This window comes from Pelodiscus sinensis, chromosome 4 (genome assembly GCF_049634645.1).
Source record: "Pelodiscus sinensis isolate JC-2024 chromosome 4, ASM4963464v1, whole genome shotgun sequence".
NCBI lineage: Eukaryota > Metazoa > Chordata > Testudines > Trionychidae > Pelodiscus > Pelodiscus sinensis.
In genome coordinates, this window is record NC_134714.1 from 11,670,906 (window position 1) to 11,693,480 (window position 22,575).

The 22,575-nt window shown below is 48.5% G+C and overlaps 1 protein-coding gene across 1 annotated transcript; it reads left to right on the plus strand.

Moving 5' to 3' along the window:
• The first annotated feature begins 8,229 nt into the window (after positions 1-8,229).
• DACT1 (dishevelled binding antagonist of beta catenin 1) lies at positions 8,230-20,237 on the plus strand. The gene is made up of 4 exons (XM_075926321.1): positions 8,230-8,704; positions 11,871-12,003; positions 13,590-13,745; positions 17,487-20,237. The coding sequence occupies exons 1-4, from the start codon at positions 8,357-8,359 to the stop codon at positions 19,340-19,342; spliced, it is 2,493 nt and encodes an 830-aa protein (XP_075782436.1). The 5' UTR covers positions 8,230-8,356; the 3' UTR covers positions 19,343-20,237.
• Positions 20,238-22,575: the final 2,338 nt, after the last annotated feature.

Below are 22,575 nucleotides of genomic sequence, written 5' to 3' on the forward strand. Positions count from 1 at the left end.
GACCCGGGCCCTCCCTCACCACCGGGTCCCAGCCCGAGGCCCTAAGTGGAGTTGGTGTCTAAACGTCGCCCTCCACGGCGGATGGGGCGGCAGCCCTCAACTCCTCCGCCCACGGGCGCCAAAAGGGCCCTGCCTCGGGCTCCTTCCACTCCCTGCTTGTCTGCCCCGGCGGTGGGGCTGATCGGGGTGCACTCACCACGTCGAAGTCTCCGGGTGCGTCCCAGTGCGAGCCGCCAGCTGCCGACTCCGTCCTTCCTGGTCGCCCCGGGGGCCGAGCCCTTGGTGCCCCTGGAAGCCAGGGTCGCCGCCTCCTCGCTCCTGCCCCCCCCTCCGTCTGCCCGGCCGCCACCTTTATGGGCGCCGGGGAGTGACGTCTGGGCGTTCCGCCACGTCCGTGCGCCGCCGCCGCCCCCGCCCTTGCCCCAGCATGGGCCCGTGCCCCGTTCAGAGCCGCAAGCTGGGGCGGGCGGGCTGGCTGCTTCCGCGCGGTCCGCACCCTCCCCCGCTCCCGGCGGGGTGCCCCGGGTTGGGCTTGCCGGTTTCTCCCGAGGGAGGGGGAGTCCCGCTCCCTCCTCTAGTGCGGACCCCGCCGGGTCCGTCACAGGGACCACATGCAATTTTTGCATATTCATCAAAGAAATTGTTGGTAAATTCTGAATATGAATCAACTGGGCTATCATGGCCAATATGTCTGCAGGGGGCAGACAGATAGCACTGAAGTGATGTTGCAGTACATTTGCTAGGACTAGTGCTAGGCACCAAAAATCCTGTGGGCTCCTTTGCTAAGCCATAGGAGATGTACAGTGCCAAACAGGCCAGTTTTACCATTAGGAGCATAGGCGTGTGCAGCACATTTCATTAGGGTGTACACCCAAAGAATATTTTTAAAATGCACATTAGCCACACCCCTGGCCCCGTTAACCACGCCCTTGGTCCCCATTAGCCACGTCTCTGGAGGTAACCCTCTCCGGGCAAGATGGGCACATGACCAAAAGTAAAAAGTGTTATGTGACCCCCGAGCCAAGGACTTTTCCCACCATCCTCCTACCAATAGGGATTAGTTTGGCCCCCACCAATCCCCCCACTGCCATGCAACTATCCTGCAATTGCATTAATCCAATGTGTGTGACATTAGTGCGGGGCTGGAGAGGCTGGGGGAGGGGGGAAGTGTTCCCTCTAAGAGTTTCCTCCCATGAGCAGAATGAATTTTGTGTTGTGCACCAGTACTGAGTTCATGTGGCTTGTTTGGATGTGCCATTGTGGCACTCAAGTTATTAATAACTATCTACCTTTCCCCTCTGCTGCCATGTCTCCTCCCCTTGCTCCATCAACTCCCCTGGTGCCTGCTGCCCCCCAAACCCTCACCCTCCTCTGCTGTCCTGACTCCTGCCCTTCTCACTGCCCTCAGCCTTCCTGAGACCTGCCCCTCCTCCACTAGCCCTTCTCTCCCCGCTGTGCCCACTCCTCCAGTAGCCCCACTCTGATCATGTGAGCTACCCCTCCTCATCCCTTCGTCTAACACCTCCCTCGCCTCTCTCCTCTGGTGCTGGTCCCTCCCCTCCAGGTGTCTGCCCTTCTGCTTCACCCCCAGAATCCCCGGCACCTGCACCTTCCCTTACCCCTGCACCCTCCTGGTGCCCCCCCTTCCCTCACTGCCCCTGCCCCCTTTGCCCTTTTTCCCCTGATGCCCACCCCCTCACCACCCTCTGCCCCCATTCCCCTCATGCCCCTCTGCCCTCTCACATGACTTGCTCCAACCCCACCTTCCTCAGGCCTACTCCTTCTGTCAAGCCTTCTCCCAGCACCTCCCCCTCCAATCTTCAATGCCCTTACCCTCTCCTCTTCCAGCATCACCCTGTCCCCCCTTCCACTGACACCTCCCCTCCTGCCCTTTTCCTCATTGTCTCCACTTCACCCCTAGCATTTGTGTCTCCTCTACCCTGTCCCTTTGGTGCCTTCCCCTTTCTTCCCCTTTCTTCCCCCCCGTACAAGCCCCTTCCACCTCTTCCCCTTTCTTCCTCCTCCCCCCTCCCCCACCACAAAAACCCCTTCCTCTCCCACCTCTTCCTCTTATCCCCCCCCCTTACCTTCAGCTTCTGCCTTACGGCTCTGGAGTCAGAGCCAGCCCAAACTGCAGGGCCGGGGAGGGGCACCCCAGGGGCGCCGTATGGTGCTGCAGGGCCGGGCAGGGGTGCCCCTGGGGCACCGCACGATGTTGCAGGGTGGGGCACTGCGCGGTGCTGCCGTGCTGGGCGGGGGCGCTCCTGGGTGCCTCAGGGGCCCCGCGCAGTGCTTCTGGGTCGCGCGGTGCTGCCAGGCTGGGTGGAGCTCAGGGCACAAAAATGGGTGGGGCTTTCTGCCTGAGACATTAGGGTGTGCCTGGGTACACTCGGCACACCCCGTGCACATACCTATGATTAGGAGCAGGTATTTTCTTAGTCTTAGGATGCGCCTACACTGCACCCATAGCTCAAAATAAGATATGCAATTTGCACTATGCAAATTGTGTATCTTCTTTCGATTCTATTTTGAAATAGGCTATTTTGAAATGTGGAATGGCTACACAGTGCCACATTTTTAAATAACACACTATTTGGGGACATCCCTTATCCCTCGTGGAACAAGGTTTACAGGGATGCCGAAATAGTGGGTCCGCTATATTTCACAATAGTGGACACGTTCAAAAGAGGCAGGTTAGCTATTTCGGGATACCTCTGGTATCTAAAAAAATAGCCTGGCAGTGTAGACATACCCTTAGTGTGATTTCTTTATTTACAAAATGTACACAGGTTCGGTAACAAATGGCAACACAAGGATCCACTTCTTGCAGACCCCGTCCCCTGAAACAATCGCCTCCCTCTCTCTCTCTCTTCTTCTCCTTCCCTCTTCCCCTTCCCCCCTGAGGCCTCCCATAAATCTCCCTGCTTTACACAAAACTCATTCTTCCTACCACAGTTCCTGAGTTTTATACCTGGAAAACCTTTAGTTCAAGGATGTTCACCGAGAGCACAAGGCCTAGGAAAATGAGCCTGCTATGCAACTCTAGGGAATTTCAGAGTTTCCTCTACCAGTCAAAAGGGAGTATTTCCTCCAATATTATTAGAATTATTTGTATTGTGCCCCCCGTGTGAGGCCCACTCAGAGACCCCTATTCTGCTTAGCATTGTGCAACAGAGAGCTCAAAGATGGTCCCTCACTACTCCCAAAGAATGTACAATCTCAGCAATATTCCTCATGACTATGGGTGCAGTTAATGCCTGACCTCTTTGGGTACAACTGTAGTGTGCGGCAACTAAGCTGCTGGAGTGAAGCTGCTTACAGCAGTGACAGCATGGGTTTTCCTGTCATCACAGTAAGTCCACCCCCTGGAGAGGCAGTAGCTAGATTGTTGGAAGAATTTGTCTGTTGACTTAGTCCATGTCTTCACTAAATTGAAGATCGATGCTTTTGCAGTCAATCTTCCAGAGTTCAATTTAACGAGTCTAGTTAAAACTCACTAAATCAAACTCTAAGGGGACTCCCCTTGGCAGCTGGTAGTCCTGCTTCTATGAGGATTAAGGAAAGCTGACTGGAGCATTTGCTCCCATCAGCCTTCCACTGTGGGGATGGCTGGGAAACTTGAAAGAAGTTATGTCGACTCCACCTATGTAATTAATGTAGCTGGAGTTGCACATCTTGATTCGAAGTTCTCTTTTAGTGTAGACCTGGCCTTATTGGTGTCTACATTGGGACATAGGTTGGCTTCACTACATCTTGCAGGGGCTGTGAATTTTTCATATTCCTGAGCCACATAGGTAGGTCCACCTAAGTTTTAGGTGTGGAGCAGGCCTGAAGGTCTATTTGGAGTTTTGTCATGACTGCTTATAGATCAATAACCCTTAAGGTCTAAGTTGGTAGCAACTTTCACTTTAGCAATACAAATGTGACAATATTTAAAAAGAAATCCATATACATTGCTCTAGATCTGACTGTTGCAACCAGGCCTTATGTAGAGGTGCTCTATGCCTCTCAGTACAGGGGTGGGCAATAATTTTTGATGAGGGGCCACTCCAAGATTTTAGAAAGTGGTTGAGGGCCCCATTCTTCCAGGATATAAATGGAAGGTTGGGTGCAGAAGGGAACTTTGGGAAAGGGATTGGAGTGCAGGAGGGAGAATGGGGTCTGGGCAGGAGTTTGGGTGAAGGAGGCAGTTCTCTGTCAGTACTGTATCGCCACATTTCTCAGGAGTGTGAAAAATCCACACCTCTGCGCGATGTCGTTATACCAACCGTAAACCTCCCCATCCCCATGGAGACAGCGCTACGTCCATGGGACAGCTTCTCCTGTCAATATGGCCACTGGAGGTGGATTAGCTAGGAGCGTCTTCACTGAAGTGCTACAATGCTGCAGCTACACGGCTGTGGCTGTGCTGAGGATGTGTACGAAGTGCAGACCAGCTCTGAGTTTGGGAAAGCTGTGCTGTAAATCCTCAGCACTCCAGCGGGCTGTGCACTAACCCTCCATGTGGCTCCTATGCACGCAAAGTGCACGTCCCTCATCTCTGCTTTGAAATTAATAGATGCGAGTGCATGAAGCAACTTTCAACAACAGGGTCCCTGTGCACTTAGCGTGCAGCAGGCTTGCGCAGGGTCGACTTACAGCTAGCTTCCCGTAAGCTAAGAGTTCGCATAGACAAGCAGCTTCTGTGCCTTTTATAGAGCTGAACACATGGCTGTTGCTAAAAATATTATTTATAGGGAGGCGGCATGGGCTGATGGAGAGGGCACGGGGTTGGGTCTTTGGAAACATGGTTTGTTTCCAGCTCTGCTCAGCAGCTTCCAGCAAGTCCCTTCCTTGCTCTGGGTCTCTTTTCCCTTTCTTGCCCTTTGTCTTTTCTGTTGAGGTTGTAAGCTGTCTGCCACTTAATAAGGGCAGATATAACACTTACCACAACGAGGCCCTGAGTGCCCTTGAGGCTGCGCAGAGCTACTGTAATACCCACAATCATGATCATCTTTCTCAAGAACAAAAAAACCAGCCTCCTTCCACCCCAGTCTGAGAGCGCTAATGCATCAGGAGACTCCCATCCTTCCAAACAAGGCCCAGATTGTGAAGGGCTCCTTGAATGCTTTCCTCTTTCCTTCACTACTTCTCCTCAGTTCTCCCACAGCTCGCTAAAATGGCCAGAACTCAATTTTGTCCCCTTTGGCTTCTAACATGTCTTTTCATTTTTTTCCACTTCAGCGTCAGCTTTTTTCCCCCTCCACGTGCCCACTGAACCCTAATTGTCAATCCCAAAGTGTAATTAGTTTACATAGTGTACAAAGTTTGCTTCATTACAGCAGGCTTGGCACGCTGAATGGACTTTAATGCAATGCCTTGCTGGAGCTTTGATCCCAGCTCCTAGGCAGTGGTCAGTGCCCTGTACAAAGGACTTCCATTTTCCCTCCCTCTCCTCCAGCGCTCCACACTTGGCAAAGGCTTCCTTTAGTGCATCGTTTGTGTTCTTAGTTTAGAAGTGTTGGCTTTAAAAGCCACTAAGTACCCAAATACACTATCGATGGGCCATAATAAGTCACTCTGCATAGCTTAAAAGAGCGTGACTGTGAAGGGCTGCTAGAGAATGATTTTAAGATAAGAGAGGGCAGAAAGCAAGGGGCAGTGCTACAGAAATTCAGGGATCAGTCAAGGCCCTTTACCTTGAAGGGGAGGTGGTTAGAAGTAAGAAAACCTTCTCACTCTCTCTTCCTACAATCCTAGGCCATGGTCTGTGAGCCAGTGAAGGTGGGTGAGGCAATATCTTTCAGTGGACCAACTCCAGCTGGTGAAAGAGACAAACTTTCGAGCTCCACCGAGCAGAGCTCTTAGTCTCCTGTCCCGGAACCAACAGGCTACAACAATCCCGCAAACCCCAGACCCTGCTCTGTTGTCCAGAGCTACAAGTGGCACTGAACTCCCTAAAAGAGGAGAGAGCAGGGCTGTGGAGAGGGGCATCGTAGGGCTTATCTGCAAGGGCGACTTCCCCAACTTTACTGATACGGTTTTAAAGCCATTTAACCCCCAGTGTGGACGTGCTTATTCCAGTGTAAGTGCCTGGCAAGACATTCTTATATCGGGATAAGAGTCTCCATGCAAATGGGTATATCTCTAGGGTTAAATACACACCTTAGTGCAGGGGTGGGCAAAAGGGCCTCTGGGGGCTGGATCTGGCCCACAAACGTCCTGCGGCTCCCCCAGGCCGATAAGGGCCTAGGGACTGGGGAGTGTGTGGCACTTAGAGTCAACCCTGGAAGGCAGGGAGCAAGAGATTTTGTGCTCCCCCGCCCCCAGGACCTGGTTGGCCTGGGAGTGTGGGGAAGCACGCAAGATCTTCTCCCACTGCCAGAAGCCCCATCTACACTGCATCATTTTTGCAGAAGAGGAAATGCAAATGAAGCACTCATTAGCATTTCTCGCACTCATTTGCATATTCTCTTCCGATCCTTTTTGCGGAAGAGGATTTTGCTGAAAAAAACACAGCATAGACGAGGCCAATTTGCTCAAAAAAACCCTTTTGCACAACAACCCTTATTTCTCAAAAAACACAAACGATGCACAAAGGGGGTTTTTGAACAAAATGGCCCTGTCTACACTGCGTTTTTTTCCACAAAAACCTCTTCTGCAAAAAAGGTTAGGAAGAGAATATGCAAATGAGAGCGCGAGACATGCTAACAAGTGCTTCATTTGTATTTCCTCTTCCACAAAAATAATGCAGTGTAGATGGATCCCTAGAGCGATTTGTTTATTTTTTATTGATTTACATATTTTTACCCCCCCTTTCTATTTAAAATATGTGAGGTGGCTTACAAATATATATTCAAATTTAAAATATGAGACCCCAGAGGGCCTGAATAGAATCATAGAATTATAGGACTGGAAGGGACCTCAAGAGCTCATCAAGTCCAGCCCCCTGCCCTCAAGGCAGGACCAAGCTCCGTCTACACCATCCCTGACAGATGGTGGTTTTCTACACCATCCCTGGTAGCTGGTGGTTTTCTCTGGAAGGAGGGGTTAAGATTTCCTACAGGGTCTGTAGGTGGGAAAGCAGGGATGTATCCTCACCCTGCCCCTTCTGGGTGGCCCCAAGGGCAAGAATGATTGTGCACCCCTGCCTTGGTGTGGACTGGCATACAGTATCTTTCCTATGCAGACAACATTTGGGGTTCTCAGCCTTTTTTCTTTCGGAGACCTCTCCTAGCTCCAGCCTGCTATAAAAACTCCCCTGCCCACCTGTACCACAACTGGTTTTCTGCTCCCAAGAGCCCAGGCCCATGCCAAGTAGAGCAACTGCCAGGAACCCCACCCACTGGGGGCGCTGTGAAGTGTTGCTCCAGCCTGGGGACAGGGCTCAGGGCCTTGGCCTTCAGTCCCCTGCAGCTTTCTGCTCTGGGCCCAGAGAAGCTCACACTGCCCCTGCCTGGCCTTCCCCCTGAGACCAGCTTGTGGCCCCTAGCGGGCCCCTCCCCCTAGGCTGCCACGCACTGCCCTGCTAGGGGAAGCAAAATGCAGGACAATGTAGCACTTTAAAGACTAACAAGATGGTTTATTAGATGATGAGCTTTCGTGGGCCAGACCCACTTCCTCAGATCAAATAGTGGAAGAAAATAGTCACAACCATATATACCAAAGGATACAATTAAAAAAATGAACAAATATGAAAAGGACAAATCACATTTCAGAACAGGAGGGGGATGCGGGGGGGGGGGGGGGGCGAGGGGGGAGGAAGGTAAGTGTCTGTGAATTGATGATATTAGAGGTAGGGAGAGTGGGATGTTTGTGAGTTAATGGTATTACAGGTGATAATTGGGAAAACTATCTTGGTAATGGGTGAGATAGTTCAAATGTATCCTTTGGTATATATGGTTGTGACTACTTTCTTCCACTATTTGATCTGAGGAAGTGGGTCTGGCCCACGAAAGCTCATCATCTAATAAACCATCTTGTTAGTCTTTAAAGTGCTACATTGTCCTGCATTTTGCTTCAACTACCCCAGACTAACACGGCTACATTTCTATCTAGGGGGACAGCGCCCCGTGGGGGATGGCTGAGCCGAAGGGAAGGGGGCGAGTGCCACGGGGCAGGGGCTGGCGGGGGAGGGAGCAGGCAGGGCGAAGCTGAGAGCGCGGGAGGGAGGCGCCGGCCGCCGAGGATGCTGCAGCGGGGCTGAGGCGCAGGGGGCGTGGGAGGGGCGGCGGCAGCGGGGCTGGAGGAGGGGCTCCGCGCCCCTGGCCCATTGCAGCGGCGGCGCCAGTGGCAGCCGCAGGAGCGGGGCGCTCCGGGACTCCTGCTCCGCAGCCTCCCCGCGCCCCATGCGCTGAAGGAGGCGGCCGCGCCCGGGATGAAGCCGAGTCCGGCGGCCGCCGCCGCGGCCAAGGAGCCGGAGCCGGAGCCGGGGCAGGCGGCGGTGGCGCCGCGGGAGCCCGATGCCCGCTGGAGGGAGAAGGGCGAGGCGGAGGCGGAGCGGCAGCGCACCCGCGAGCGGCTGGAGGCCACGCTGGCCGGGCTGGGCGAGCTGGACTACCTGCGCCAGCGGCAGGAGCTGCTGGTGAAGAGCCTGCTGCTGAGCCAGCGCCCGGGGGCCGGCGCCGCGGGGGGCCGCGGGGAGCCGGCCGGGGATGGGGACGCCCCGCGCAGCCTGGAGGAGAAGTTCCTGGAGGAGAACATCCTCCTGCTGAGGAAGCAGCTGGTGAGCGGGGCAGGGAGCTGGGCGGGGGGGGGGGCGCCCCAGAGCCCGGATCCCCCTTGCGCGCCCTTGAGTCTGACCCTTCCCGTGGCCCCGAGCGGGGTCGCTGTGTAATGGGCAGATGCGGCTTGGGGCGGGGGGGGAGCCGGCACCCGTGTGGCTCCGGCCCCCCTGCCTCTCCCGCTGGGGCTCTGCGGGCTCAGAGAGCCGGGGCCGGTGTGTGGCTGGGAGGCGCGGGGCCACAGCGCTCCAGACCCCTGGGTGCGCGGGTCCCCCCGCGGCTAACAAAAGCAGCCCCGTGCGGCTCGCAGCCAGACGAATGGCCCGGCTCCTCCCCAGCCTGGCTTGCCATCCCGTGGGGAACGGCCTCCCTGATCCAGGGGCGTCCCGACCTCCCCTCCGCCCGTCCACACTGCGTCTGGCCCGCTTCCTCCTGGGAAGTGGGCAGGAGTTCGTGGGAAAAAAATGAGAAGGCACCGACCTCTCGGCATGGACCAGGCGAGCTTTTCTGCAGATCCCCTCACGGCCTGTGCTTTCCACGCGCGGAATGAGCGTGTAGGAAAGACTCCGGACTGTGCTGCAGAAAGCATGTCTCTTATTGACTTGCTGTCAGAGCTGTGGCCATTGTATGCTGCTTTCTTTAACGTTCAAATGGGAAAGGCAGACGAATTAAAATCATGCATCAGCGTGATCTTCCTGTTGGCTTTGAGGAATGGTCTAGGAAGTGACTATATTTGCATTAGCCATATCGAATAACTAGATATGAAAGAGCATACCATGGTCAGGCAATGTACTGACTGTGTGAGCATCTTAGTATAAACTCATGAGCATTGGTCAACAGAGCAGCTCATAGGCATGAGGTGAGAAGGAGTTTATACTTGGCTTGCTACAAAGGAAATACATTTATGTTCACTTATTTTAAAAAGCCCCCGATGCAACCAATTGATGCTCTGGTACTGCTTGATCCATATGTGCTGAAGTCAAGGGGAGTGTTTCTATTGACTTGAATGAGAGCTGGATCGGGCCCAGTAGTGAGCACTGTGCAGTTTTCTGGACCAGGCCCTTTAAAATAGGGATGCATTTGCTGAAAATGTGCTTTGTTGCTTGTGAGGGGGGAGAGAACTGGATGTGAAAGGGTGGATCGTTTTTCAGTGAAAATAACTCACAGCTGTGCATGGCATTCTTTGTGCCACAGTCTTGGCTCAGCGTTTGTGCATATTGGCTCTGACTAAGGGAGAGGTTTGATTTGATGTTCTCTTGCAAATCTTAATTGCTTTTCTAGGTTTTTGGGGGTTTTTTTTTTTTACCGTTTGGTTCAATAAATGTATAAAGTGTTATTTCCTTCTAAAAAGGCGATGCGACTGTTGAGGAATTATTAGCTGCCTAGTGGCCACAGTGAAATAACAGGAATTATTACTCAGAGTTGGGGGTATGTGCTAACACTTAGATTTGTGCACTTGCTATTCCAAATTTGAACCAGATGCAGTATTCCCAATACATTTTTAGAGGGGGGCTGGGACAGTAGATGGCACAGTGAGTTCCTACTCTAAACCTGTCACCTCTACAGATCCAAATCCTGGCTCATGTCAGACATGGAAAAAGAATTTGCTTGACCTTTGGGTCCTCTATGTCTAGGGCATAGTGCTAGTTTGTCTAGCTCAGTGGTTCTCAACCTATTTACCACTCACTGAGCCACCTAATGCAGCTTTATACATGTTATGTGGCCCCATCTGCAATATATGTACCATGGCCTTGAAGATGTCACATGGACTGCAGCTGTGCACTGATTGGGCCATAGATTGAAAGCCACTGGTCTAGCCAGTGATGTTAACCTTTCCTTCTTGGGCCTGGTCCAACACCTATTGAATCCAATGGAAAGGCTCCCCTTGACTTAATGGTTTTGGGATCGGCCCTTTCATGAACACCAACACTTAGAAACCCATCACAGCACTGCCTAGTGCAGGGGTGTCCAAACTTTTTTCAAAGAGGGCCAGATTTGATGAAGTGAACATGCGTGAGGGCCGACCATTTTGCCTGACATTCTTTGAACCATTAAAATTAAACGCAAATTAACTATTTTATGCAAAGTTTATTGCAAACGGCATACTTTTCATTTTGTCACATGGATGACAAATCTAAACAGGTGTTAAACCACTCTGCCTTTCATATCTGAAGGCCAGATGAAAAAAAAATCCAGGAAGCTGAAATATATGTCAGGAACATTGTAAAGTACATTACATATTATTGGTAATAAAGGTTGTCTGTCAACTTTTAAGTTAAAAAAATATGAACAGGAACATAACACCAAGTATACATGTTGTGTCCAAATATATTTATAACTGATTTAGACCAACTGACATTAACTGAGATTTTACAATGTATTCATCTCAATACATATGGATTCGTTGGGGGCCATAAAAGATAGATATTGCCAAATTACCTGGGGGGCCATATTAAACCGGAACACGGGCCGCAATTGGCCCCCGGGCCGGACTTTGGACATGCCTGGCCTAGTGCAATGCCGAGGTGTATGCACCTGTATGTATAAAAATTGATGCTCTGGACAGATGATGGATAAATATGGTTGTAGTGTATGTGGAGAAACTGATTACACTGACCTTGGGTTAATGAGCTTTTTGCAAAATCATTCTTTACTACACATTGTATATCATCAAAATTACCTTGATCAATGGCTTAAACAGTCTTATTACAATATTGTAATACAATTGTAATGGGGAAAAGAAGGGAATACTCTATTTATTGCATTGTAAAATTAATGGAAAGATCCTGGTCTTGGCTCCTGTAGTCTTACCCCTAAGTTTTAAGAATGTAATTATATAATGTGCAACAGAATCAGAGAAATTGGAATTAAATGTCTGCATTATGTAGCTCAGTTGAATTTTTATCTTGAACTTCCAGTGCAAGATTTTTGTTTTTTTAAGAACTGCCATGGAATTTACAAGCAATTCTTCAAATGCTACTTGTAGCCCATTTGTTTCTGTGCAACAATCATGGATCAGTATTTGTGAAGGTGGGATTTGATGTTCTCTTGCAAATCTTGATTGCTTTTCTAGGTTTTGGGATTTTTTTTTTTTAACATTTGGTGCAGTAAATGTATGCAGTAGGGTTATTTCCTTCTAAAAAAAGTGATGTTTTGCTTGTTTTCCAGAACTGCTTGAGAAGGCGAGATGCTGGTCTATTAAGTCAGCTGCAAGAACTAGACAAACAGATAAGTGACCTAAGACTGGATGTAGAAAAGACAACAGATGAGCACCTTGAGACAGACAGTCGTCCTAGTTCAGGTAAGGGATATGCTGTAGGGACGTTAGAGTTTAACCAATTAACCAATACGCTGATGCTTATCAGGTAACTGGTTATCCATTAAAATCTGCCCCATTCCCCAAGAGCAGAACCCGCAGCCACTGCCTTCCCCTCTCCCAGGGAGGTAACTTCACTACAGGGGCTGCCAGCTCCTGGGGAGGCTTCACTGTGGGCCTTGCAGTATGAAGCATCTTTAAACTTTCTACTGCAGAGTCCACAGTGCGTGTAACCATGTAACCGCTAAGATTTTTAGCGGTTACACAGTTAGCTTATTAAATGACTTTTAACATTCCTAATATGCTGCAAAATAGATCTACCCTGCAATTAGCTATAAAATTATCCCAAACCTGTAGGAATTTAACAGTGGAAAATGATAAAGGGTCCACATTATGTCAGTCACTGATGATACAGTGGGACCGAGAAAAGTTCAGCTGCCACTGGAAACATTAGCTGGAGTACTGTGTCCAGTTCTGGGTGCCACATTTCAAGAAAGATGTGGAGAAATTGGAAAGGGTACAGAGAAGAGCGACAAGAATGATTAAAGGTCTAGAGAACATGACCTATGAAGCCAGGCTTCATGAACTGGGCTTGTTTAGTTTGGAAAAAAGAAGATTAAGGGGGGACATGATAGCGGTTTTCAAATATCTAAAAGGGTGTCACAAGGAGGAAGGAGAAAATTTGTTCCTCTTGGTTACTGAGGACAGGACAAGGAGTAATGGGCTTAAAGTGCAGCAGGGGAGGTTTAGATTGGACATTAGGAAAAAATTCCTAACTGTCAGGGTGGTCAAATATTGGAATAAATTGCCAAGGGAGGTGGTGGAATCTCCCTCTCTGGAGATATTTAAGAACAGGTTAGATAGACATCTGTGAGGGATGGTGTAGACGGAGCTTGGTCCTGCCTTGAGGGCGGGGGGCTGGACTCGATGACCTCTCGAGGTCCCTTCCAGTCCTATTATTCTATGATTCTATGATTATTGACTTCATATAATATATTCAGAGGCAAATTTCAGGACTATTGAGAACATGCTACACTATCACATGTCTGATTTTCAGAAAGTGGGTTTTCTTTTTAAAAAAAATATTGCCATAAATGGAAGCTTTTCAGAAAGCGTAATTTCTTTGATTTAAGGGAATTAGGTTGCAAGAAAAGGGACAGGAAGGAGACTTGTAGACAGTCTCATAGCCAAGTAATACTCAGACTGGTTGTCAAGAGACATACTATCCTGCTAAATGAGATGTGAAGGCAAGTGCAGCCAAATTTCTCTTAGCAAGATCTGTATGGCTTTTAGTTTTAAATTGGCTTTTAATCATTGTTAAGGATATTAATATTTCAAAAGCTAAATGGCAACCCACTGCCTTCTTTTCAATAAACAGAAATTGTCCCCGTATTATATTACTACCATATAGTATGAATTATCTGGATGATTGAATGGTATGATATAAATTGTTTGAGATCCAGTGAGGAAAAATACAAGTACACAGAAACTCAGTTACATTTCTAGGGCAGATGGCAATTTTTTTGCATAATAAATAGAACTAAAATAAACCCAAGTTTTTATTTTTCTAGGGTTTTATGAGCTGAGTGATGGGGCCTCTGGATCACTTTCCAATTCCTCTAACTCAGTCTTCAGTGAATGTTTATCTAGTTGCCATTCTAGCAACTGTTTTTGCAGCCCTTTGGAGACATCTTTGAATATCTCGGATGGACGCCCAAACTCTGCAGGTAAAGTAACAGCTGGTATAATACATCATACTCCAGCAAGTGGCTTTGTTTTATCCGTAGGCATGCTGTACTGGGGCTAGCAGAGTCCAATTAAATCTTCCTTTTTTTCATGTGCTTTGCTACATATTAATATAAAATAATCCAAATAAGCTCTAGTAACTGACATTTATTTGACGCATCTGTGTTGCGTAGTTTAAATTTCACCCTCCTCTTTTTCACTCATTGGTGTGAATCTGAGCACCTATAAACACATGATCAGCTCTGATATTTTCTACCCAGTAGAGGGCAGTGATACATATTCACATAAGCAAATTCACTGGATGACTTCCTATGGCTTCCCTTTAGAAAACAATTTTGACCAAAGTGGTTAAAAAACAAACAAACAAAAAAAACCCAACACACACACCAACCTGAATCAAAATACATTATAGATAATGCCTCTTTGTGCTTATCAAATTGAGGAGCTAATATTTTCCAGCTCTAATTGCCTTCCTCCGTACGTGGACAATTGTGATGAAGTGTGTACTGAGTTGGCATGAGCAAATAAATAACCAGGGCTCGACAAATACAACCTGGAAGAGCTGGCACAGAGCGATCTGCGCATGCGCAGAATGGCGCGAAACCGCGCGTCTGGCGAGCGGGGCTTGCCGCCGCTTGGCATGCCCTGTAAATAACTATTATGAAACATGGAAAAGGTTCCTTTCTTTTTGATGAGAAGATAGATGTTTAAATTTCTAGTTACACTGAGGTTTACATCTGTAGTCTAGAGTATGTGTGTGTAGAGTATATACTAAGGCGGTTCCTACAAAATTTCTGCTTCACGAATCCTCTTATTTGTTGTGTAGGTCTAGAAAGAGGAGTTAAATGTAGGCTCTTGATTCAGTTTGGAGGATGCTTATGAGCAGACGTGTAATGCTTGCTGTTCAGAACTTCAATTCTGCAGTGTGAGGTTAAATGCTAGTGAACTCAAGAGTGTAGTTTGGCTACAGAAGTCAAACTAGACCTGTAAGCGAACTTCTGTTTTTAGGAATCCAGAACAAAATCATTCCAAGTTTGTCTGTCCTAGAAATGTGACTTAGTAGTAATTCTGAGATGTTAAGAGCTTTCAAATGACCCTCTGACCTGCTTGGTGAAATGTAATGTTCCCTAGCACTGATCTAACTGTGTTCTTTATCGAGCATGTTTTTTTTAAAAGTCCTGCCCAAAGCTTTCCAGCAGGTCACATTGTTAGGTATTTCTTTCACCATACAGAATGAAAATATGGAAGTCTCAAACAGATATGACGGCCTATCCCACTGTCCAGAGTGGCGTGTTCCAGTAAAATCTCCTTGATGTTTCTCTGTGGATATTAAACTGTAACAGACAATTTAAGCACTACCGAGATAGGACCTGCAGTAACTCACCATTCTTCTCTTAAGATCCCGACAGCCCCGTTCTTGCTCTCTGAGCAACAGTGCTTCTCACATATAGTACCACTGAAGTTTATGGGAACTGTGGGGGCTGAGCGTGTTTGAAAACAATCAGCCCTCTTAAGTGTCTAAATATGGTCTTAAGTGGCAGACATCAGACATTCACTTTGCTCATTTTGATCCAAGTAACTAGCCTTTGAGGAGGTCTCTTGCAGGGCAGGGAATACAACCTCCTGACTCTCAACTCCCACTCCTGTGCTTTCTGTCAAAAGAGTCTCTGATGTTCCCTTCCCCCCCAGGAGCTTCTATTATTAGTGTTCTTTGAATCTTGATAATTATTTTCCTAAAGAGAACTGGAAAATTTTGAAACCCTGTAAAAGCAGTTCTATGTAAACACTGTCACAGTCCATGATCAGCCTGAAGAAAAAGGCTTGTTAATATTGTACTTCCGCCAACTGTTAACAGCTTTACTGGCCTAATAATTTGTTTGTTCCCTCTTGGTTAGTTTTGGGTTAGCATATAATATATCGTGTAGCACATGCATCCTCAGGTTTCTCCAGTTCTGCATCTACCAATTCATGTGGAGGCTGTAAAAGTCAATTGGAACATTCTAGAGGTTTCTCATACAAAGTGGAAAGCTCTTTAAGTCCAGCTCTTATGTAACACCCACAAGCGGAACAAATCTTGGACCTCTGGAGCTTAGTGCATGAGCCTGTGCAGTTTGAGCTAAAAACTAGCTGGCTCTCAGCTAAGGCTGTAGAGCAGAAATGGGGAACCTAAGGCCCGGGAGCTGGATGCAGCTCCTGAGGCTCAGAGCTCCCTCTCCCCAGCATTGGGGGGGCTGACTCTGGTTCTTCCATCCCTCCGTTGGCTGGAACACACACAATCCACTAGCCTGGTCCCCCCCGCCCCCCCCTCCCAGCTTCTGGTGTGCAAGGGGAATGTGGGGAGTGTCTTTCTCTTTCTCACAAGTGAGGATTTTTTTTCATTCTCACTTGTGTGTAGCCCCTGACTGATTTTTTCTGTGGGTCAGCAGCCCACCACTCAAAACAGGTTCCCCACCCCGGCTGTAGAGCCAAGCCACACATTGTCTCTAAGTGGTATAAGTGTCACTCCATGGGACAGTGAATCACACCCATTAGGTGTGTGGGTTACATCTACACACAGCTCTTTTTTTTTTTTTTTAAAGCCAGTGTAACCGTGTAGGTCAGGGGCATGAATTTCGTTTTCTTTTTTAACCAATGTAGTTATATAGTTACTCTTTCTGGTGTGGATTCAGTTTTGCTGGTATAAAGGCACCTGATACCACTAGAGCTTATTCTCCTTCTTGTACAGAAATATAAGAACTAGTCTACACTATACAGGCTTTATTAATATTGCTATATCAGCATAGCTGTACTAGCAGAACCGCCTAGGGTAGACACACTAAGGCCTTGTCTACACTAGGAAACTATTTTGAAATGAATAAATTTGACTTAACTTCCGATTTAACAAAATGGAACTGGTGTGTCCACACTACAGGGAAGCCCCAAAATTAGTCCAAGGCAGGCTCCATTAATATAGATGCTCTACCTTGGACTTAGAGCCCCACGAAGCACTGGGGAGTAATTAGTTCAAATTACTCTGGGGAGTACTTATTTTAAAATAGTGGCGCCGGTGCGTCCACACTACTGTTATTTCAAAATAAGTATTTCGTAATTCGCGTTACTCCTGATGAAAAGCAGGTGTACAGATTGTGAATTCTATGGCCTTGAATTTGACCTTTCTGGGGTTATTTCATAATAAAAACCTTGTGTAGACCAGGGCTATGAGAAGCTTTTCGGTGTGTATAGTAACACCATCTCCCCTAATGACGTTAGCCAAGTTGTCCGCAGCATTGTTGTAGCCATGTCTGTCCCAGGATATTAGAGACACAAGGTGGATGAGGTTCTTTTATTGTATCACTTTTCTGTCAGCATGGCTGCGTTTCCACTGGGGATTTTGTTGGCATAGCTGTGTTGCTAAGAGTTGTGGTTTTTTTACACACTGACTGACATAGCTAAGTTTGAAAGCTCTGTCTTACCAACAGAAATTGGTTCAATTCAAAACATTGCCTCACCCACCTTGACTCTCTAATAGTGTTTCCAACAAAACATTTTCATGTGGACCTGAAAATAAGCATCTTTATACCGGTATAACTGAATCCACAGGGTTACAGAGTTGCCACAGTTAAAGCAGTACAACTTGTGGGTGTAGGCAAGGCCAAATGCTTCAGAAATATCTTTGAAAAGACTAAATAAAAGCAGAATTGCACAATGGCAGAATCTTTAAACTTTTTCAAAATGCATTTCAGATCTCATAGGCTGGATGGATTATAATAAAGAAGGCCAGCACGAGGACCCAGCATCAGGGGCTGTCTGCCGTTCTCTCGCCTCACCGCACTCAAATTCCCTCGATGTGGTTGCAGTTGTACATCCAAAGTATCAGTGTGACTTAGTATCTAAAAATGGGAATGACGTGTACCGTTACCCCAGTCCCCTACATGCAGTAGCCGTACAGAGTCCGATGTTTCTCCTACCGGTGACTGGTAATCCCCTGAGAGAAGAAGAGAGACGTGGTTGCAATGTTAATGATGTTTGCATTGGAGCAGAACTAGATTCAGTAAAAACAGGCAATTCTTTTCTGCCACCGAGCTCGTGGTCTGTATCCTGTCCTTCAGCCAACAAAAAAATAGATGGATACATCTTGAGCCTTGTTCAGAAAAAGACACATTGTGTAAGGACTAACAAGCCGAGAACAAGTCTCAATGCTGACCCCACGAAAGGCATTCTGAGACATGGGAGCATGTGTGTGCGACAGACTGCTGCTGTCTCACATACGAACGTTGCAAATCTGAAGAATTCTAAACAAGTATGTTTGCATTCCGGGGGGAAGAATGCCTTGGATAATGGAAGCTTCTCACCATTAAGTCAGCAGTCAAAAGAATCCAGTGGTGAGCAGTTGGAAAGTAGGAAGATGCCTACAGCTGCAGTCTACCCACCAAGCAATGTCAATGAACTTCAAAGCAAACACTTGCCAAGGAATGTCAAATCAGCATCTCAAGAACCAAACTGGTGTCCAGTAGCTACGACAGGGGATATCCCGAAGGAAAATGGCCAACTCTTTGCTACCTCGCCTAAGGAAAGTCCTGGCAGGCATACAGCACTGCAGAAGGAGAATAAAGTGGCCCAGCCACCCAAAAAGACACTGCTAAAAAACAGTTTGCAAGCAGCTCACCCTACTTTACCACCTCTCGAGGAGAGACCCACATTGGATTTCAAGAGCGAGGGCTCTTCCTCTCAGAGCCTGGATGAAGGCTTACTGGTGAGTGCGCACTACATACCAGCTCAACAGCAAAGCCTGAAGCTTCATAAAAGCACCAGAAGTGTCAAAATTCTGAAGAGTTCTACTCTGAAACACAGGTCCCACCTGGCCAGCCTGCTGGAAAGCAACACGCCAGCCACACGGGAGAAAACCAAGCCCATTGGCAAAAAGTGTCGGTTCCCCGATGACTTGGATACAAATAAGAAGCTTAAAAAGCCCTCTGTGAGAGGGAAGAAAAGCAGCAGTTCACTGCTGGAGCCAAGCCACCCACGCAGGCAGACTGGCCTCCATAAATCTGTGGTCAGATCTCATGGACACGGCAGAGACGTAGTTGTGGCCAAACCGAAACACAAGCGAGGAGATTATCGCCGGTGGAAGTCATCGGCAGAGATTTCCTACGAGGAAGCCCTGAGAAGGGCAAGAAGAAACAGGAGAGACGCTGTCGGTGTCTATCCGCAAGTTCCCTTGCCGTACGTCAGCCCTTATGCTTACGTTGCTAGTGACTCTGAGTATTCAGCAGAGTGCGAATCCCTGTTCCATTCCACCGTAGTGGACACCAGTGAAGATGAACAGAGTAACTACACCACAAACTGCTTTGGGGACAGCGAGTCCAGCTTGAGCGAGGTGGAGTTTGTTGGGGAGAGCACAAGTACTAGTGACTCCGATGAAAGCGGAGGGCTTATTTGGTCTCAGTTTGTCCAGACTCTTCCTATCCAAACGGTGGCCGCTCCGGAGCTGCACGAAAATGCAGCCAAGGCCTTTGTCAAAATCAAAGCCTCACATAACCTCAAGAAGAAAATCCTTCGCTTCCGCTCTGGCTCTCTCAAGCTGATGACCACTGTGTAATGAAATGACTTGTCCACTTGGAACACCTCTGTTTCTACTTAGCGAAACAAGGTGCTTTCGTGTAAATATTTTCATAGATTGTTTTAAAAATACAAATATTTAAAACATAAGGTAAATTATGACACGGCTTCAAAACTTGGGTGGATACTAGTGCCTTTTCATGGAAATAAAGACCATTATAAACCCCTGCCATTTCAGTGGTGACCGTTTCAAGTGCATAGTATCAGAAGGCTTTGAAAATAATGTTCCCAAGAATGGATCTGCCTTGCCTAGTCTTTCCGACTCTGGGTCTTGTAATATCAGGAGATCAATAGCTTAAAATCATAAGTGGAGAATCCTAATGTTTGTTCTTATCCCTTAATTTTTTCTGCTCTGGTTCCTGCATGTGGATCATGTCCTTCCTTTAGTCTGGCTGGATTTCCTCTTGTAAACACTTTTTCTAGTGGCCTCTTTCCTCTCCACCTGTGGGTTTGTACAGTGCCTAGCGCAGTGGGGTCTGGGTCTACAAGTAGGGCCCTGAGGTGCTATGGTAATACAAATAATAGAAAGGGCTCTTGCTTAATCTCCTTCTTGAGTTGCCTTCTCCAAAAGGCACTCTGCTGCAGATGACCCCATTGTGCCTATCCCATGTGTGGGACTCCCACTGGAGTTAATACACTGCTCTCCAGAGCAACCATTGGAGCAGCTGGGAAAGGCTCAGTAACTCTTCCGTATATTGTGTAAAAGCGCTTTTTAAAAAACATATGCATGTCATGTGCATGAATATCAATCGTTTTAATATTCCTGTCACTGTCAAGTTTCTGTACATCACAAACGGCTGTTTTTATATATCCGTGTGTAAATTAATAACACATCATATGCTGTAATAAACAGTCTGTTTTAATACTTTTAATAAGTCTTTTACATTGCTCTAGAACCTGCATTTGGCTGTGTGACACTTGTTGCCTCTGAACTACACAATAGCCGAGGCGAGTTTGAGGCATTCCTGTGTGTGGGACTTGTACTTTGAGGGTACGTCTACACTACAACGTTAATTCGAACTAACTTAGTTCGAATTAGTTAATTCAAACTAAGCTAATTCGAACTAATGGATCCAGACTAAAAAACTAGTTCGAATTAGCGTTTTGCTAATTCGAACTAGCATGTCCACATTAAGTGGACCCTGAACCAGGCTTAAGGATGGCCGTAAGCAGTGCCGGCAGGGCATCAGAGGAGGACTTAGAGCGTGGAGATGCTGTCTCAGGCTAGCCGAGGGCTGTGCTTAAAGGGTCCCGACCCCCACCCCGGATAGACAGTTCTCAGGGGTGCCCCGCTTGCAAAGCAGTCCTGGCTTGGATTGCCCGAAGTACCCACACTGGGCACATCACAGCACTCGGCCATCAGCCCGGCTGCACTTGCCGCAGGCTCCCATCTGGGGAGAGGGAGCAATCGGGGGGCTGCAGGAGAGCTTCCACCCCCAGAAGCCCGCAGAGCCAGCCCAGTCCTCCCCATCAGGAGCGCGTACCCCATTCCTCCCTCACCTCCTTCCACTTACCCTTCCCTAGCCCCTTTTCTTGATGTACAAAATAAAGGACAAGTGTGTTCAAAAATGGAATCTGTCTTTATTGAACAAAACTGGGGGAGACTGGGAAAAGGAGGTGGGAGAGGGGAAGAGAGAGGCTGGGAGAGGGGAGGGCAACTAAAATGATCAGGGGTTGGGAACAGGTCCCATATGAATAGAGGCTAAAGAGACTGGGACTTTTCAGCTTAGAAAAGAGGAGACGGGGGGGGGACAGGATAGAGGTCTCTCAAAGCAGGAGTTGGGTGGAGAGGGTGCATACATAAAAGTTCTTCATTAGTTCCCATAAAGAAGAACTAGAGGACACCAAAGGAAAGGAATGGGTAGCAGGCTTCAAACTAGTAACAGAAAGTTGTTCTTCACAAAGCAAGGAGTCAACCTGTGGAACTCCTTGCTGCAGGAGGCGGTGAAGGCTAGAACTAGAACAGAGTTTAAAGGGATGTGAGATCAAGTCATGGAGGTTGGGTCCATGGAGAGCTATTAGCCAGGGGGTAGGAGTGGTGTCCCTGCCCAAGGTTTGTGGAAGGCCGGAGAGGGATGGCACGAGACAAATGGCTTGGTCATTGTCTTCGGTCCATCCTCTCCGGGGTTCCTAGGGTTGGCCGCTGTCAGCAGACAGGCTACTGGGCTAGATGGACCTTTGGTCTGACCCAGTACTGCCATTGTAAGCTCAGGGCTCAGGGTCGGGGGTCTCAGTGGACCACCTTGATTTTCATGCACACCTGCTCCTGGGTGGCCAGGCTGGCAGCTCTCCTGCCCTAGACGGCCGCTTTCCTGTGCCTAGTGCGGAGGTCGTGGACGAGGTCCACGATGTCCACACTAGCCCAGGTGGGTGCCCGCCTCTTGCAGTCCAGGGCAAGCTCCCAGGAGCCGCCAGCCTGGTCCCGGGAAGAGGGGGAGGGCTGGGGGGCATCGGGTGGGTGGCTCGATCTGTGCCAGGTGCAGGGTCTGCTGGCTGGGTGCTGGCAGGCTTGCACCTGGCACAGGCACCGTAGCTAGCCCATGCCCCTTTAAGGGGTCCGGGGCCGGGAGGGGGGCAGACGAGTTTCCCTGGTGTTGGCCAGAGTGACCACCAGGGAAACCTGGGGAGGGCTAGCCTCCCACTAGTTCGAATTAAGGGGCTACACACCCCTTAATTTGAACTAGCTAGTTCAAACTAGGCTTAATCCTTGTAAAATGAGGTTTTCCTAGTTCAAACTAAGCGCTCCACTAGTTCGAATTAAATTCGAACTAGCGGAGCGCTAGTGTAGCGCCTATGAAAGTTAGTTCGAACTAACGTCCGTTAGTTCGAACTAGCTTTGTAGTGTAGACATACCCTGAGGCAGGAAAGGAGAGAAATGGGTCCGTTACAGCTCAGCGTGGCTCAATTCTTTCTTTTAATAGCTAGGATTTGTGCGGATCAGGGTGGGATGGAGAGGGTCGGGGGTAAACCTTGCGCGTACACCTGCGAGTTTCTATCTGTCCTGCAACTTTTGCAATATAATTTTACCACTGCCCATAGTGGCCTTGCCATACTAGTTTTGTGTAGCCAACTGGCAGAAAGGCAGCAGCTCCCCTGATACACAGCAGGGACTCCTCCCTGAAAGGATAGGCAAAGTCACACCAAAAGAGCCATGCCCGCTGGGAGATGGGTTTGCAGGAAGCATGAGGAGCAGCTGTTGGTTTTGCTATATGT

Excerpts from the sequence above, each read along its gene's own strand:
- DACT1 (XM_075926321.1), top strand. The coding sequence starts at position 8,357 with ATGAAGCCGAGTCCGGCGGCCGCCGCCGCGGCCAAGGAGCCGGAGCCG. Across the intron at positions 12,004-13,589 it reads AGACAGTCGTCCTAGTTCAG|GGTTTTATGAGCTGAGTGAT; the intron begins GTAAGGGATATG and ends TTATTTTTCTAG. Across the intron at positions 13,746-17,486 it reads TGGACGCCCAAACTCTGCAG|ATCTCATAGGCTGGATGGAT; the intron begins GTAAAGTAACAG and ends AATGCATTTCAG.